This window comes from Lepidochelys kempii, chromosome 2 (genome assembly GCF_965140285.1).
Source record: "Lepidochelys kempii isolate rLepKem1 chromosome 2, rLepKem1.hap1, whole genome shotgun sequence".
NCBI classification, from domain to species: Eukaryota; Metazoa; Chordata; order Testudines; family Cheloniidae; genus Lepidochelys; species Lepidochelys kempii.
Genome location: NC_136381.1, coordinates 237,157,423 through 237,172,259, shown reverse-complemented (window position 1 = coordinate 237,172,259; position 14,837 = coordinate 237,157,423). Strand labels below are relative to the sequence as shown.

Sequence of the window (14,837 nt, the reverse complement as noted above, 5' to 3'; positions counted from 1 at the left end):
AGACTCTGGCTTGGTAACTTAAAAAAAAATGTAGACACAAGCTATTTTAACCATTCTTCCAGTCTCTTCCTTTTGTTTTGTGAAGGAAAAAAATAGGTCAAATGCTGTTATCCATACAGAAAATCCTGGGCTTAAAAAAAGAATATTGCTGGAAAGAATTATACTTGTCTAGCAGCCCTGCTAGAATTTTAAAATATTCTGTGTGAAGAACGAAAGGCAGGTAGAATTGCCACTATCAGGGTGTCTCAGTCCATTTGATTGTAAAATGATGGTTAAAGCAGAAATGGAAACTATTTTTGTTAAATGTAGATAAAAGTGTGTTTATCACTCATGAAATGAAATGTCCAGTAGTTACAATTGATTGAGTTTATTGTATGAAACTTGTAATTTTTTTTAAAAGTACAGGAAGACTGAGCACCTTAAGTGGAGACTTTGGAAGAATTTTAAAATCTCCTAGATATGGGGCACTTGGGACAAGGTGAAGATTGATTAATCGGTCATGGACCCAAGAAAGATGTAGGGGATAGGGGAAGGAAAATTTTAAACGGAGATGTAGGCTCCAAATCCCATAGTATTTAACTATGAGAAGTGGGTTTGATTTTCAACATCTGTGAATGCTTGCGATGTACCAGCTTAGTCACTTTTATATTCCTCATGTTTATATCTACCCTATAAAACCGAGAACAAAAGACAAAAGGTAAAAAGACAAAAGACAAACAAAAGAACAAAAGACAAAAGGTGTTTGTGCACCTGCTGTTTTTCTTCCCTGTAGGGAAAAGCCTTTTATGTTGGATCCAGCTGGGCATTAACTATTTTTGTAGTTATTAAAAAGATGTAAATAGGCACTTCTACAAGCAGTCAATGATTCTGAGCCTGAGAATCTGAGTTCTCCTTGTTCCTGGGATTGGTTAGTGTCAGACACTGACACGTCAAGTGTCATTTTGCCAATTGCATTGCTACCATGCCAATTGCATTGCTATCATTCAGAGGGTCACTGTCAAACAATACAGAGTGCTGTAGGGTGAAGGACACACATGTGTTGCCAATGTTGATAATTGTATCATAAGGCTCATAATATTTGGTGTTTTCCTTAAAGCACCAGCTAAATTAATTTTAAGTGAGAATCTCAGCTTTAGATTTTTAAGTAAGTTTCTAGAAAAAGTTCATGGTTGCTGAGAAAACCTTGGAAGCATGAATCCTGAAAGACAAAACTAGAAGGTAAAGAACCCCTAACCCCACCCCCCATTTAAAAAAACCTATTGTTTTGTAAGCCAAACTCTTGAACTTTGGAGCCTGACTCATGATTTTGAATGCTTGGAGTCAGTGATACTGAGATTTTAAAAAATAAACATAATGTAATACGTTCCCCTAATAGAGAACCCTTCATCTGAGGATCTCAAGCCAAACATTTATTTTACGTTTTACAAACATTTCAGACAGTATCAGGCTAAAAGTGGAACATAATTCAAAAACAAATTTTCTTTCTTGTGCTGCTAATAACAGCTTAGAGTAATAAAAAGGGAAAATCTAAAAAAGCCAACTGGATTTTTGTTCAGTTGGACAACAGAAGTACTATCCCTTTTGTTCATCATCTACATCTGCTTACATTTCACTTTCTGGTTACCTGGCATTAACAGGAATCTGTAACTACTGGATTGCAAACAATATATAGCATATTACTAATCTAAAAATAAAGTTCCATTAAAATAACAAAATATTATGGAATCTTTCTACTGATGTTTACTTTTGTAGAATATTTGTTTTAGAGCTTATATTGACCTGACATTGCCTCTTTGGGTCTCAGAACAGCCTGTGAGGCAAGAACTGAGTATTATCCTCCATTTTACTCATAAGGAAACTAAGACACAAAGTGTGATTTGCTTAAAGTCCCAAAAGTTAGTGGCAGAACTGGGAATAAAAATCCTCAATTCCAGAATGCAGATCATATGTAGGAGTCAGAAAGAGAAGCCTCTGGGTTGTTACCCATATCTTTTTTTTTTTCTCGGCTCATCCCTGAGTTTTCAGGGGCCCTGTGAGAAGCAATGTGAGAGAGCCTGTTCGTTATGCCTCAGTTCCCACCTACCAACGTACCTCCTGGCTGCTTGTGACTCTTCTTTAATACCATTACCATATTATGTGATGATCCAAAATTGATCCAGCTGCTCCACCTGAAAAGTAGGGAAGGGATCCATGCGTGTGACGTATGAGAAATGGGTACAGTGCCTCGGACAGTGGGGTCCTGTCCATGACTAAGGATCCTAGGTGCTACAGTAATATAAATAATAATACGAGAAAATTATAAAGCTGTCTCCCAATTAGTTAGTTGTACTAAAAATCACAAAGCTTCTATATGGTTCAGAATTGGGAATAAAACTCAAGAGTTGGATTTTATTCCTATATTAGAAATGTGGCCACAGTTTTTAGTGGAATGTTTGAAATAAAATGCAGCTCCCTGAATCACTGCTAGATGTTTGCATCCACTCTCCAGAGGTGGGAGAGGGATAGCTCAGTGGCTTGAGCATTGGCCTGCTAAACCCAGGGTTGTGAGTTCAATCCTTGAGGGGGCCATTTAGGGATCTGGGGCAAAAATTGGGGATTGGTCCTGCTTTGAGCAGGGGCTGGACTAGATGATCTCCTGAGGTCCCTTCCAACTCTGATATTCTATGAGGTGGCGGAGTATGATGGAACAAAGTGGTGCAGGGGAAGATTCATTTATTTGTAGATCGTCCTGACCAAAAGAACTAAATGATCTAAGAAACATGGATGAATGAGACTATGTTGGGAGACTGGGGGTGGGACTGAGATAAAAGGAAGGGTTAGGTGTTAGAGAGACCTGGGAGGAGTTCTGAGCTAAAATGCCTTGCTTTCTCTAAGTCTTCAGCTGGAAGGTTAGGATCTATACCTTTCAGAGGACTAATAGTTTCACTTCTTGATCTCTTAACAGAATTCCTTGTTTTACGCCATTGTCCTTAGCAACTGGAAAAATTAAAAAGGGAAGAAACCTAGTAGATGGGAGACACAAGCAGATGAATCGCTAAAATTTGTTTTCCAGGAGACTAGTAGCTGTCTTGAAAAATATAGTGCTCAGGGATGATACCAGTCTGACAGTCTCGGAGACTGAACTTCTGTATTCATCCATAGAATAGATATATCGGAGACGACAGTAGCGCAAACAGCATTAGTCTGCCTCTTGCCAATAAAATTCAGTCCAGACTTAGAGCTGGAGAGACCCCCTCTAGTGCCACTTCCTATATCTTGACTACTGCTGAAACTGCTAATAAGGATGTTAGATTTCTCGTTATGTGGACAACTTTCGTTTAGGGATTGGTCAGAAAATGCCAAACGGCTTCCAAACAGCCAACGAAAGGTAATGACTTTTTACCACTATAGTATTGCTTCCCCCATCCACTCAAAAATTGAGTCAGGTGTCCACACCCCCAGTCATTAATTAAAAAAAAAAAATACATTTTGTGTTTTTTTCCTGATTTTTCAGTCTTCAGGTTATCCTAAAGTCACATTTTATGCTTTCCTTTGCAACCATGAGGGCTAGAAATGTACTACTTTTTTAAATGAAAGCTGAGGTCACATGATCATCCGACTCCAGAAGTCGGCACTTCAAGACAAATACTAATTATTTTGATGCTGGCAATAAAATCATAAGAGCTGGCACTGCTGCATTACTGACTTGGGTTGGATTTCAGGCAGCAACCTAGACTAGTGAAAGGCTCTGCTGCATATCCAGTCTGAGAATTCCCTTCATTCTTTTTACCATTCAGTGCAGCAGGTAGGACTTCTCCATTCTGGGTTCTATTCCCACAGTTCTGATGGTTTAATACATTCTGTAATTTGTGATCGAGATTGTATAGAGAATGTATGGTTTTGATACATTATAAAATACTCTTGGTCTTGGATTAATGTCAACCAGACACTTTAAACTGGTGTTAAAAACTTAAGGCTGGTAAGAGGCATATGTGCCTTTTGCTGGCCACAAGGATACTAAATGTAAGTTTAAGTGTTTCCTTTGGAGATGCCTATTAATTGTGATGTTTGTCCTGTGACTGCTTATGAGCTCATGAGATCTTTAACAGCATACCTGGGATGCAATGTAAGTTGTTGTTAGGGAAATGAATTGCTGTAAAAAATAATAGTAGTAATAATAATAATAATTAATAATAATAATAATTTGTCCATCAGTTGTGATAGATCTGCCATTAATTTCTGCTTTTCCCCCCTTTTTTTGCCAACGTTAAGTGGCTAAAAGCCAAGGTAAGAAGAATCATTTCTCATTTGACCCACAGTGTCTCATTGTATTGATAGTTGAGGCTGCAGAGCCATTAAAACTGAAAGCTAGTACTCTCCTATACTTCTCTCTGCTTTTCATAGGTTATTTAGGTTAAATAAGCTCTACTTCAGTGCAGATTTGCAACATTTAGCCTGGATGTGTTAATATATCAGAGATATATTGACATTTGCATTTGTACTTAAATACATTAATTTCTCTAACACATGTAGTGCTTTGCTTTGATTTGGTAGATGCCTTGATCCTATTGACTTACATTTTTTATAGGAGGTTTCCCAGACAATATGTTTGACTGTGCTAGTCAAATAGCCGAGCTAAATTGAGTGAGAAATTTTGGATGAAGACTGACGGTTTTTTGTAGCCAGTTTAAATTTTTTATTTAAAATATTCGCAGTGGAACTGACACACAAATGGAATGTAATAGTAATTTAAAGAGGGAAAAGGGGAAGACTTTTGCGTGAACTTGTCATCTGCTTAATTTTCAGATGTACTTCAGCTGTACAATGACAGTTAAAAAACAATATGAAACTTACGTTTAGGGTTTGTTTCCTTTTCCTGTTGTCTTCTCTAGTGTGCAGATAAAACCTGCTGTTCAATAGCTGTCTGGGAACCCTCACTTCCTATTCTTACATTTAAAAAATAACTCTCAATAGTAGAAGCGTTTAAGTATAAAAATAAAATCCTGTTTCCCCTCATTTCAGCATGGAAATAACCAGCCTGCAAGAACTGGCACCTTGTCAAGAACAAATCCACCTACACAAAAACCACCAAGTCCTCCTATGTCAGGCCGGGGAACTCTGGGGTAAGAATGAGACTTATATCCAGCCTGTATAAGAGAGAATTCTAATTGTGCAGATATCAATATTGCCTAGATAAGTGAGTATATGAAGGCTGAGTACCCTCTGGGCTCTAGTGAGTTAGACAAATCATCTTTCTATGCAAAACATTTGAAATTTTCTGGTTTTCTTTTTTTTTTAAATGAAGCCCCTTTGAGAGAATACCTTTTCATTATATTACAGACTGAAGTGGCTGAGGTTAGTCTTCATTTCTGATAGTAATCAGGCAGAAATATTATTGCATATTTAATACAAATGAATTTTGATTAAGGTTCTCATTTAAACTAACAAAGCAAAAGGATTTCAGTGTTAAGACTCTTACTTTGTTGCTAACTCACTCCTGATTCCTTGACAGTGGAGAGTTGTGCTTATGCAATATTTAAGGAAAGAGTGTGTGGAGAGAAGTTAGATGTACTGGCAACACTAATTCTCATTTGAAGGCACATTTTAATGCTTAATTGAGGGAACTGCACCCTCCAACACAACCACCTTCTACTTCAGCTTCTATTTCACTGCTGTTTGACCTCTGTACATCAACAGACTATTATGATATGGATTGAAATGGTGGTACTTGAAAACACTAAGCATATAGAGTGTGATTCTGTTTGGACTATTTTGTGGGGCTTTTCATTGAGATCTTAAACAGAAACTTTGGTCTATGGATGTTGCCGTTCAGTTACCTGAATCTTTGCCTTTAACATGTAGGGTATGGTAGATGGAGCGTGAGCACTGGTGGGCTGGCACGGATTTAGCAGCTATGGATGAGTTAGTTTTCCAAGTTAGTGAGCTGAGTAATGGTCTGGTTACAAGGCAGCTCACAGTGCGGATCAAGAGAGCCAGACAAGAAAAGTGGGGGAACTATAGCCCCCTTTAAAAGAGTGTTGCAGGGCTCTGGAAGCATTGAAGCCTTAAATTCTGATGCGACAATTCAGTGCTGCGCTGTCACTGTTTAAACATAAAAATGTAATAATGTACTGTATTCACTTTTTTAAAAAGGTGTCTAGGGTTTTTCAGTCTGCTTGGAGTGCGTTATGGGAATAAGAATCTTGACCCACTGTTGATAGATGTTGTATAGGTTCCAATTACCTGCTTGATACAGCGCACTTTCTGGTGGGATGGTATTTCAACTGTGGGTGTAGTGAAGTGTGCTGGGATCCTTCAGGAAACAGTGGATAAAAATCCATGGGTGAAATCTTGGATATTGAGGGGAAGAAATGATGGGTTGAGGGAACAACCAAAATACATAGCAAAGATTACATCTGTTACAACACTGTCTCAAAAAGAGAGGTAGATGTGTGCTGTCTTTTATCTTTTGGCATCAAAGTGCATACATCTACAATGTGTTTTGCTACTTTACCTCAAGCATACAAGAATATTGCCAGAAACCACAAAGATTGGTGTTTTCTTCTTTCCATTAGAAAAAAGTGGATAGAAATTTAAAACCAACACAAAATATGCAATTTTAGAAGTGTGACCGAGCATGTCAGCAGTACACTTAAGAGTAGGCACTGCCACCTGGCCAGTTGCTGGGGCTTGTCCCTTTTAAGGCAAAAGAATTCTGGGAAATGTAGTTGGGTGGGGAGGAAGAGGAGAGTCCAAAGATCAGGTAATGAAGAGGGAACCAGGTGATTGTGGGAGGGATCAATAAGAAGGAGCTTGAGCTGAGTATAAAAGACCTGGAGGGAACAGGAGGCCTAGGATAACTAAGAAACAGCTTCTCCCAGGCTGAGTGTTGTTAATAATAATAATAAAAAAGCCTAGAAGAAGTTGGACTAAGTTTGTAGTTTTTTTGTTTTGTCTTTTTTTTTTTTTTAAAAGGCACCACAGGAAAAAGTGAAGCAAGGGTGTGATGGGAAATGGACAGCCACTGCCTGCTGAGGAGCCCTAAATTAGAACCTAGAATAGTAGGAGGGCTTGAGTTTCTTTGCAGTTCCACCTGAAGGTGGTGGGTATTAACACCACATTGAGAGAAAAAGGAATGACTGAGCCCTGTGAAAGAAACTACTGAGAACTGTTCAGAGCCTTGAGAGCAGTGGAAAGACTACTTGCTTAATTGGATTCTGCCCATGGAAGGGGAAGGCCAAGTCAGCTCCAGGGAACTGGAGTGGGGAAAATTGAGGGGGAATTATATATGCAGATTATATGAGAGTCATAATAAACAAAGCTATAGAAACTTGAGTTACTCCATTTCCTCCCCACATTTCGTCCAGAAGTGGAATATCCATTAACATCGTATTTTCTTTAAATTATGAGGTTATTCCTATTGGAAGTCAGTTTAAAACTTCAGTGATGTCTCTTTATCTTGCAGTTTCAGTCATATTTGTGTTCTAGTTATAAGGGATTAAGATGTACACAGTTTTTTTTTTTCATTTTCTGATCTTTCTGGCACAACAAAAGCCCAATGGCAGCTCATATTTTAAAACTTTCTCTAGTTCTGTGTATGATAGAAACTCACTGATTCACAAATCCAGTAATGCATACAAACAACTGGGCTATTGTTTATCAGGAATGGTTTTAGTAATAGTGAGGTCTAGTGCTCCTGAGACATTTTGTAAGAATTCTAAGTTTAACACAATATGTTCACTAGAATAATATAAAGTAACTTAATTAAAACTAACTACAGCAGATTACTGAATGTATCCTATTTTTTTGTGATGCATTTTGCCTTGCTTTTTTGTTTTGTTTACCTGTTACCTCCCAAATTCAGAACCTTGCAATGGGCCCCCAATAGTTAGTAAGGTTTTACTATATTGTTGAGTCATTGAATTAGTATAATGTATGTGTAAGCGGTAATCTAACAAGAAGCAGCACAAATGATTAAAGATGTTCATAGTCTCCCATTTCCTCCCCATCTATGAGTCACCTCAAAAAAGGGAACAGGGACTCCAGACGTGTTCCTGGTGTGAGAACGTGAATACCTTTAGCAAAAAGTAATTTTTAGGACATTTGTACTGCCCTCAAAATGTTCTATGTAAATATTATCGTAACTATTGTTGAGGGGCACTACTGTAATAGATAAGTGTGCATTGCATAGCATGTGCATACAACTGTTTGTAATCTGAAGAGTACTTTGTGGCCATACGTGTAGTGTTTTTGTTTTTAATTAGCTTTTATCTTAGAGGAACATACAGTTTGGCCTTACTTTATGAAAGCGTTTTCAAAAGAATTTTTTCAATAGGTTTTATTTCATATATTACCTAGACACTGAAATTTCCTTTTAATTTGTCCTGGAAAGGTGACTATAATTAGTCCCTTTTTAAAGCTGTTTTGTTAATATGCAGAATTAACATGTTGAGAATGAAATACCTATTTAATTTGCCACTTTCAGAGATGGTTTCTATTTGGTAATGTTGAGTGTCTGTGCAGTGATCTTAAGTGAAGGTTTAGGAAAACAAATGGCTTCATTACTTTAATTAAAGCTTTTTCTCTCCTCCAACCCACTTTCGTTTGACTAGACGAAATACTCCTTACAAAACCCTGGAGCCAGTTAAACCTCCAACTGTTCCTAATGATTACATGACCAGTCCTGCCAGACTTGGAAGTCAACACAGTCCAGGAAGAACAGCTTCCTTAAACCAGAGACCAAGAACACACAGGTAGAGTACATTGCTCCTAATTCTGTTGTTGTGTCTTGACCGGCATAGTGATACTCACCAGCGTTGCAGCAAAGCTTTATGCCTGGCTTCTTCTAAGGTGGATGGAGAAGACAGATGTAGTTTAAATACCTTAGATTCTTCTTTATACATGGTTCTGTCTGGATTTGGTACCTCTAGATCTGTTAACTTTAGTAGCATCTGTTTCAGTTTTTCAAATTTAATGCTACAGAAGCTTTTTGTTTAAACACACACATACACAGCTTTGAATGCACAACTTCGATCATTTTTTGCCTCATCAGAGTAAGCAAAATTTCAGAAATTATAGGAGTGAATAGGGAGATGGAATATCTGACAGACTATATAACTTATTTCAGACTTTAGGCTGGGATAGGTGTACAGGTAAGTGCTTTCACTGATGCTAATTGTATAGGGAAGCAGTTTCTGATTAGAAAATACTTTAGTGAAGTTTGCCTGTCAGAAGTGTGGTTTGCTTTTATTGTTCAGAGAAAAATTGTGCTTGTGATGTGGTAGATTGACAGTACTGGAAGCTAAAATTTATCCACAGAACCAGCAGTACCAATCAGCTTCCACACTGAGGCACATTGGCAGAACAGTACTTTCTCTGGGGAGATCATCTCCTGGGATGAGAGTAGTGCTGTCTCTATACCTATCGACTACTTGCCTTTAAATCTGTTTAAATCTGAGGCTTCAGTAGAATCTCCAGTCAAACTGCAAGAAATAAATTGACAATGGCTACCTGAATACAGACGGGATTTAGACAGTGGTTTATTGTCCCAGGGATAGATATGATGTGATCGTTTCAATGACTTGCACCAATCTGTGATGTTTAAATGTTTACTAGCATAATGGCAGTTCTGGGGTTCAGGGAGTCCTTATGGACTTTGGGAAAACAAGTTAACTTCATCTTTGAGCAGCTTGCTGTCAGTTAAACAATATTGTCAGATTAAGGTATTTAATAAACCAGGATGCAATCAGTTTAATTGGCAGCCATAAAGTCTCCCTTTTTTTGTGTGACAAGATCTTCTTTTATGTAGACTGCAGCTGAATTTCTAACTGCAACCAACAAGATCAAGGTTGCAGATCTTCAACATACAGAAAGCTAATTTTGAAGGAATTGTCTTGGCTCCCAGTTCAGATCACTAATTTTCTCTTTTTATAGTAAAGTTGTTATCTTAAGATATTTTTGAATGATCTGTGCTGGACTCTTTGCTAGCAATTTATATATGGTTGCACAGAAATGGTAAATAAAATGCATTGAGTGCTACTATATTTTTATTAAGATGGATGTATAGAGATGGCTTTTTAGTTACAGGGCACCACAGCTGTTTAATTCTCTTCCTGTTCTCTGTTGAATCTTTGTAAATTCAAGTCTTGACTAACGGGCATATTTATTGAATTTGTCCATGGATTTTTACTCTGTCCCCTAGTTTCCATTTGGTTGAAAAATATGTAATGACCTCCAAGATGCCTGCATGAAAATTATCAAAATTATTGTATGGCTTCTTCATAAAGCATGTGCGCTCTCGCTCTCTCACTGGCAAGTGGCTGGGCTAGTCGCAGTAGAATTGTTGAGAACTCAAAATAAACTTGAACACAAGTATTCATTTAGCAAAAGGAGACTTCTTCAGCATATAGCACACATCACTCAAATTACAAATAGCTTATGCTTGAACCCTTTTTACGCCCATTTTATCATTACTTAGTTCAAGGTGCCTGGAACTATTACGGTATTCACATTGGACTAACAGATGTCTAGATCTCATATGGTTGCTTACATTTGTAGTTATAAGTAATTAAAAGCTATGGATGTATAAAAAATGGCTAACAGCTTAGCTAATGATCTCTAGTAGATACAGAGTTTTAATACATTTTGATTTAATGATCTGAGGGTGATAAGTAATAAGGGTTTCAGGAACAGTCAGTCTACAGGATTTTTTTACCTCACATTTTATGCAATTGAGCGAATTTATTTGATCACTGTTCAAATAAGTAATATGAATGTATGGAAAGCAGTGCTGACATGTTTTCTCCCCCTCCTCCCCTTTAGCGGTAGTAGTGGAGGAAGTGGCAGTCGAGAGAACAGTGGAAGCAGCAGTATTGGCATTCCCATTGCCGTGCCTACACCTTCACCACCAACTGTTGGGCCAGGTATTTGAGATTCTTTTTATGATACCTAATACTGCAACGTGGCTCATTCAGACGTTTTCTCATAAATGTCAAGGGAGGATTGAAGTTCTCATCCCTTCCCTTTTGAAGAGGTTGGAAGAGAATTGCTCCCAAAACAAACATGCCAAAAAAATGGTCAGCTATTTCTTCTCTTTCATTTTTTATTCATTACATTGTAACAAGATTTTTAAAAAATCAGGAATATCTTTTCTTTTTAAGATATAAGGAGCAGGTGGAATCCATGCTTTCAAATGCGTGTTGACAAGTAGACATTTCTAGATGTCCTGAGAAGAAAAAACTGTTCTGTATGCATATGATCAGAATTGTTTTCTGAAATAGTCTATTGATTTTTATCACTTACCCTTTAGAACGTTTAAAATTGTAAATAAAAATAAACTTCTTCCTTCGATTAAACCACTAAAGGAGATTGGAAGAAAGCCTAGGAATAAACAACACCATCAATAGTGAAATTCAAGAACATCCACCAGTGTGATTAAAACCAAAGTGAATCATAGTGTGAAAATCATTTAAAGCTTATCACACAGTATCAAAAGCACGTGCCTCTATCATTTGAGTTGGAGGACTCTTTTAGCGATATAAAGGTGCCGTACTTGGCTCTTCTAGCCAAGAGGCAAGACAGTAGAGGAAGACATAATCACTGGTGTAGTGAATGTGTGTCACGTAGGCACAGTAAGCTATTTTGGAAAAAACATTGACCATCCAAATTAAAGTCTCAAACTAGAGTGGTGGTATTCACAAGTCAGATTTTTACTCTGAGGCAGAACTTTGCTGTTGTATCTTCACTTCTTACTAAGCCTTAAGGCCCACTCTGTGTTCTTGGCCTGCATAGGGATCTGCGTGCACGGGTCTTACTTTCACAAAGCACCCCAGAAAAATCAATAGGTGCTCCCTGCAGGAGAAAAGGTGTGCAGTTGTAGAACCCTTTGCAGGATTGGGGCCTGTGTGTGTATCCATTTATTAATGTTGAATATTTTCTTGTAAAGTCTCTACGTTCCTGTTGTCTTTTAAAATGTAGCTCTTTTGCCATTAGCCTAACTGGCAATATGAACTATTTTATTAGCACAAATTTCTGTTCCTCCTCCTCCTGGAGTGCCACCAGCACCACCTCTCCCGATGGGCAGTACGATAGGTGAGACTTGTGTCAGCACTGGCGTGATTGCAGTTTTTTGACATAATCAATAATAAACTCCTCCTAATGGATTTATAGAAGCCGTTTGCCTTTTGTAGTGGGGTGTATGTGATCTGGTATAATCATCAATGTTCGTTTTTGTTTTGTTTTTGTTAACAAATCTAATCCCAACTAATTTCCTGTGGTTGAAAGCCTCTGAAGATAGATAAATAAAATATGGAAAAAGTATATTAGTTGCTTTGAATCCTAATATTCCCACTAAAGCTAAGATCCAATTAACAATGTGAATTCAGCTTGCGTGTAGTCCTTGTTCATGCATTCTTGTGTATGGGGGGGGGGGGGGGAGACTCACAAAGTTCACCAATAAAGTACATTATAGTTTGAAAACAGTAGTAGGTAGAGTGGGGATTGTGCATATGGGGATTTCTCTTGTGAACTGATTGATTATGAAGGAAAATGTAAAAGGAAAAGCAGAAATGTCTGGCTCAGTGGCTCAGGTACAATTCTGTGATCCTTCATGGACAGATAAAACTGGGAGACTTCAGGAATTCTCCTGCATGTGCCAATGAGAAGATACAAGTGACTTGCTTCCTGGTAGATTTGGGTGGGATGGTGAAGGAAATCCAATTTTCATTGCTCTTTGGCACTTTGAAGCACCTTGGATTCACAAGCATTAAAGTCATTAAGGGCCCTGTCAGTTTGTTTCCTCAAGCTGTGCAGCAAATGCCATGAATCGCTATTAGTAAGGGGTTTTGAAAGCATTACCTTAGAGAACTTTTAGGTCACCATCCCAACCAAGGACAATTGTCAGAATTCATTATCTTACCACAAAACTAACTTTAGAGGCTTTGACCCATATAATCTTTGTACACTTTCTCTTATCTGAAATGTTAAGTGAAAGTGATTTTGAATAGTTTGTAAACTTTGTGTTGGGGTGTGTGTGTGCATGTGTGTGTTTGGTATGTTTTTACATGTATATGCATATAGTATATTTTACTGCAATACTGTTACTACATTTGGAATCTGAAAAGAACTTGTACATTGGCAAAAAGAGTTCAAGCAACACAAGTCGCTCATCGGTTTGCATAGTGTGAAATTCTGACTTTTGTGATGCACACAAAGATGAAATCGTAAAAATGAAAAAAGATGAAACGTTTATTCATTATTAATCTGCAATATTGAGAATGTTGCAGATTACATGTGAGGCAGGTAGGAATTGGTGTTGATCTCACAGAAGAATGCTGACACATCTTGTGTTGACTATTCTAGTTTAATGCAGGTTCCCTATATGGAAGCACAGTTAAACAGTAGAAATTATAAATGTGGAAAGTGTCCTAGAATCGTATCACTCTGATTTTTATGTTTGTTTGAGCACCCAACTTAAAAACTTTGTTCTGGTGGTGATGGTGTCTTTTTCTTAACCTACACAAATATGCTGTTTTTCTTTGGCTAGATTGAAGGCATCTGTTCCAGCATGCAAAAATGTTTGCTTTCAAGAAGATACGCAACCTTTTCAGTGTGCTTCTTTTTTGTTTAACAGGTAGTGCAACAACAAAAATTCAGTTAAATTAGGAAACAAGCCGATCCAATGTTCTGTATAAGTGGGTGAAAAGGCCTACAACATTTCAGAAAACATAAATGACACATCTTTTTATGAATGTTATTTATGTATTTTACATGGCTGATAGCACAGGACTGGTATAACAAGGTGTTTCTTTTTTGTTTCGTTAATATCTCACTGCTGACCTCAAGGTACTGAAGTGTTGGTTTCAAGTATTCACCCTGTTCTGTCTTTTTTTCTGTTTTCTGCATTCTGTCCTAAGTAATACTTGGCTTAAGTCTTCTTGTTGGTTCCTTTTGGCTACTGCTTTTCAGCTGCTCCTGGTTCAGCTCCTGGTTCCCAGTATGGCACAATGACCAGGCAAATTTCACGACACAACTCTACCACTTCTTCAGCATCTTCTAGTGGATACAGACGGAATCCCTCTGTGACTGCCCCATTTTCTGCTCAACCTCATGTTAATGGCGGGCCTCTCTATTCTCAAAACTCAAGTAAGCCTCTGCGCTTTGCCGTTATGCAGCAATCATGGAATGTTTTGTGTTGAATGATTTGAAGTATGATTTGTCTGTGATAGGCAACAATCAGAATCTAAATGCTTTTTGGTTTTCTCCCTCTAATTGAGAAAAAAATAGCAAAAAGGTATACTTTGCCTCCTTTGAATTATACACAACACTTTTTCCTTAGAAAGTGATCAGGCAGTTAATGTAATGGGTAGTGCCAGGCTTACATATTTAATTATAAGCAAATGTTAATTAGCATTTCAGGGGTGCTGGGAGTGCTTTTGTGCACACAGTCAAAAAATATAAGCTCTTCTGAAGGGAGAACTGATCTGGTAGGACCTGGAATATTGGCTGTAGAGAGAGCTATTGTTTAAAACTGAACCATTAAAATTTTAAATACATTATGAATGTTCCTGTTCTATTAAAAATTTAAATGATGAGGAGAATTGTTGGCTGTCACTGTTAAATGTCTTACTGTCTGAGACCACAGGATAAAATAGCTGGAAATCATGTTCCTTGCATAGCATTAATATTACCTGCTTTCCTCTCTTCATTTAGTAAATAACCACAGTATTGAGGGATTACTCCAGTACTTGAGTTCCCTTTAGGCCTTTCACATCTCAGCACTAATTGCATGCTATCATGACTTAAAGAACTGATTAGGGGACAGAAATAAATCGTCAATGTTTTTTTAAATGGTTTAACAG

At 37.7% G+C, this 14,837-nt stretch overlaps 1 protein-coding gene across 9 annotated transcripts in view; it reads left to right on the top strand.

Annotated features, from left to right (window-relative positions):
* ABI1 (abl interactor 1) overlaps positions 1 to 14,837 on the top strand; it is a 120,374-nt gene that overhangs the window by 92,536 nt on the left and 13,001 nt on the right. For 4 of the 9 annotated variants that reach the window (XM_073334297.2, XM_073334293.2, XM_073334301.2 and 1 more), the window contains exons 4-9: positions 4,252 to 4,266; positions 5,002 to 5,102; positions 8,592 to 8,732; positions 10,801 to 10,901; positions 12,001 to 12,069; positions 13,945 to 14,121. In XM_073334297.2, coding sequence (XP_073190398.1) covers positions 4,252 to 4,266; positions 5,002 to 5,102; positions 8,592 to 8,732; positions 10,801 to 10,901; positions 12,001 to 12,069; positions 13,945 to 14,121 — 604 coding nt within the window. The remainder of the gene's footprint in view (positions 1 to 4,251; positions 4,267 to 5,001; positions 5,103 to 8,591; positions 8,733 to 10,800; positions 10,902 to 12,000; positions 12,070 to 13,944; positions 14,122 to 14,837) is intronic. The other 5 variants (XM_073334298.2, XM_073334295.2, XM_073334296.2 and 2 more) reach the window with 3 other exon arrangements.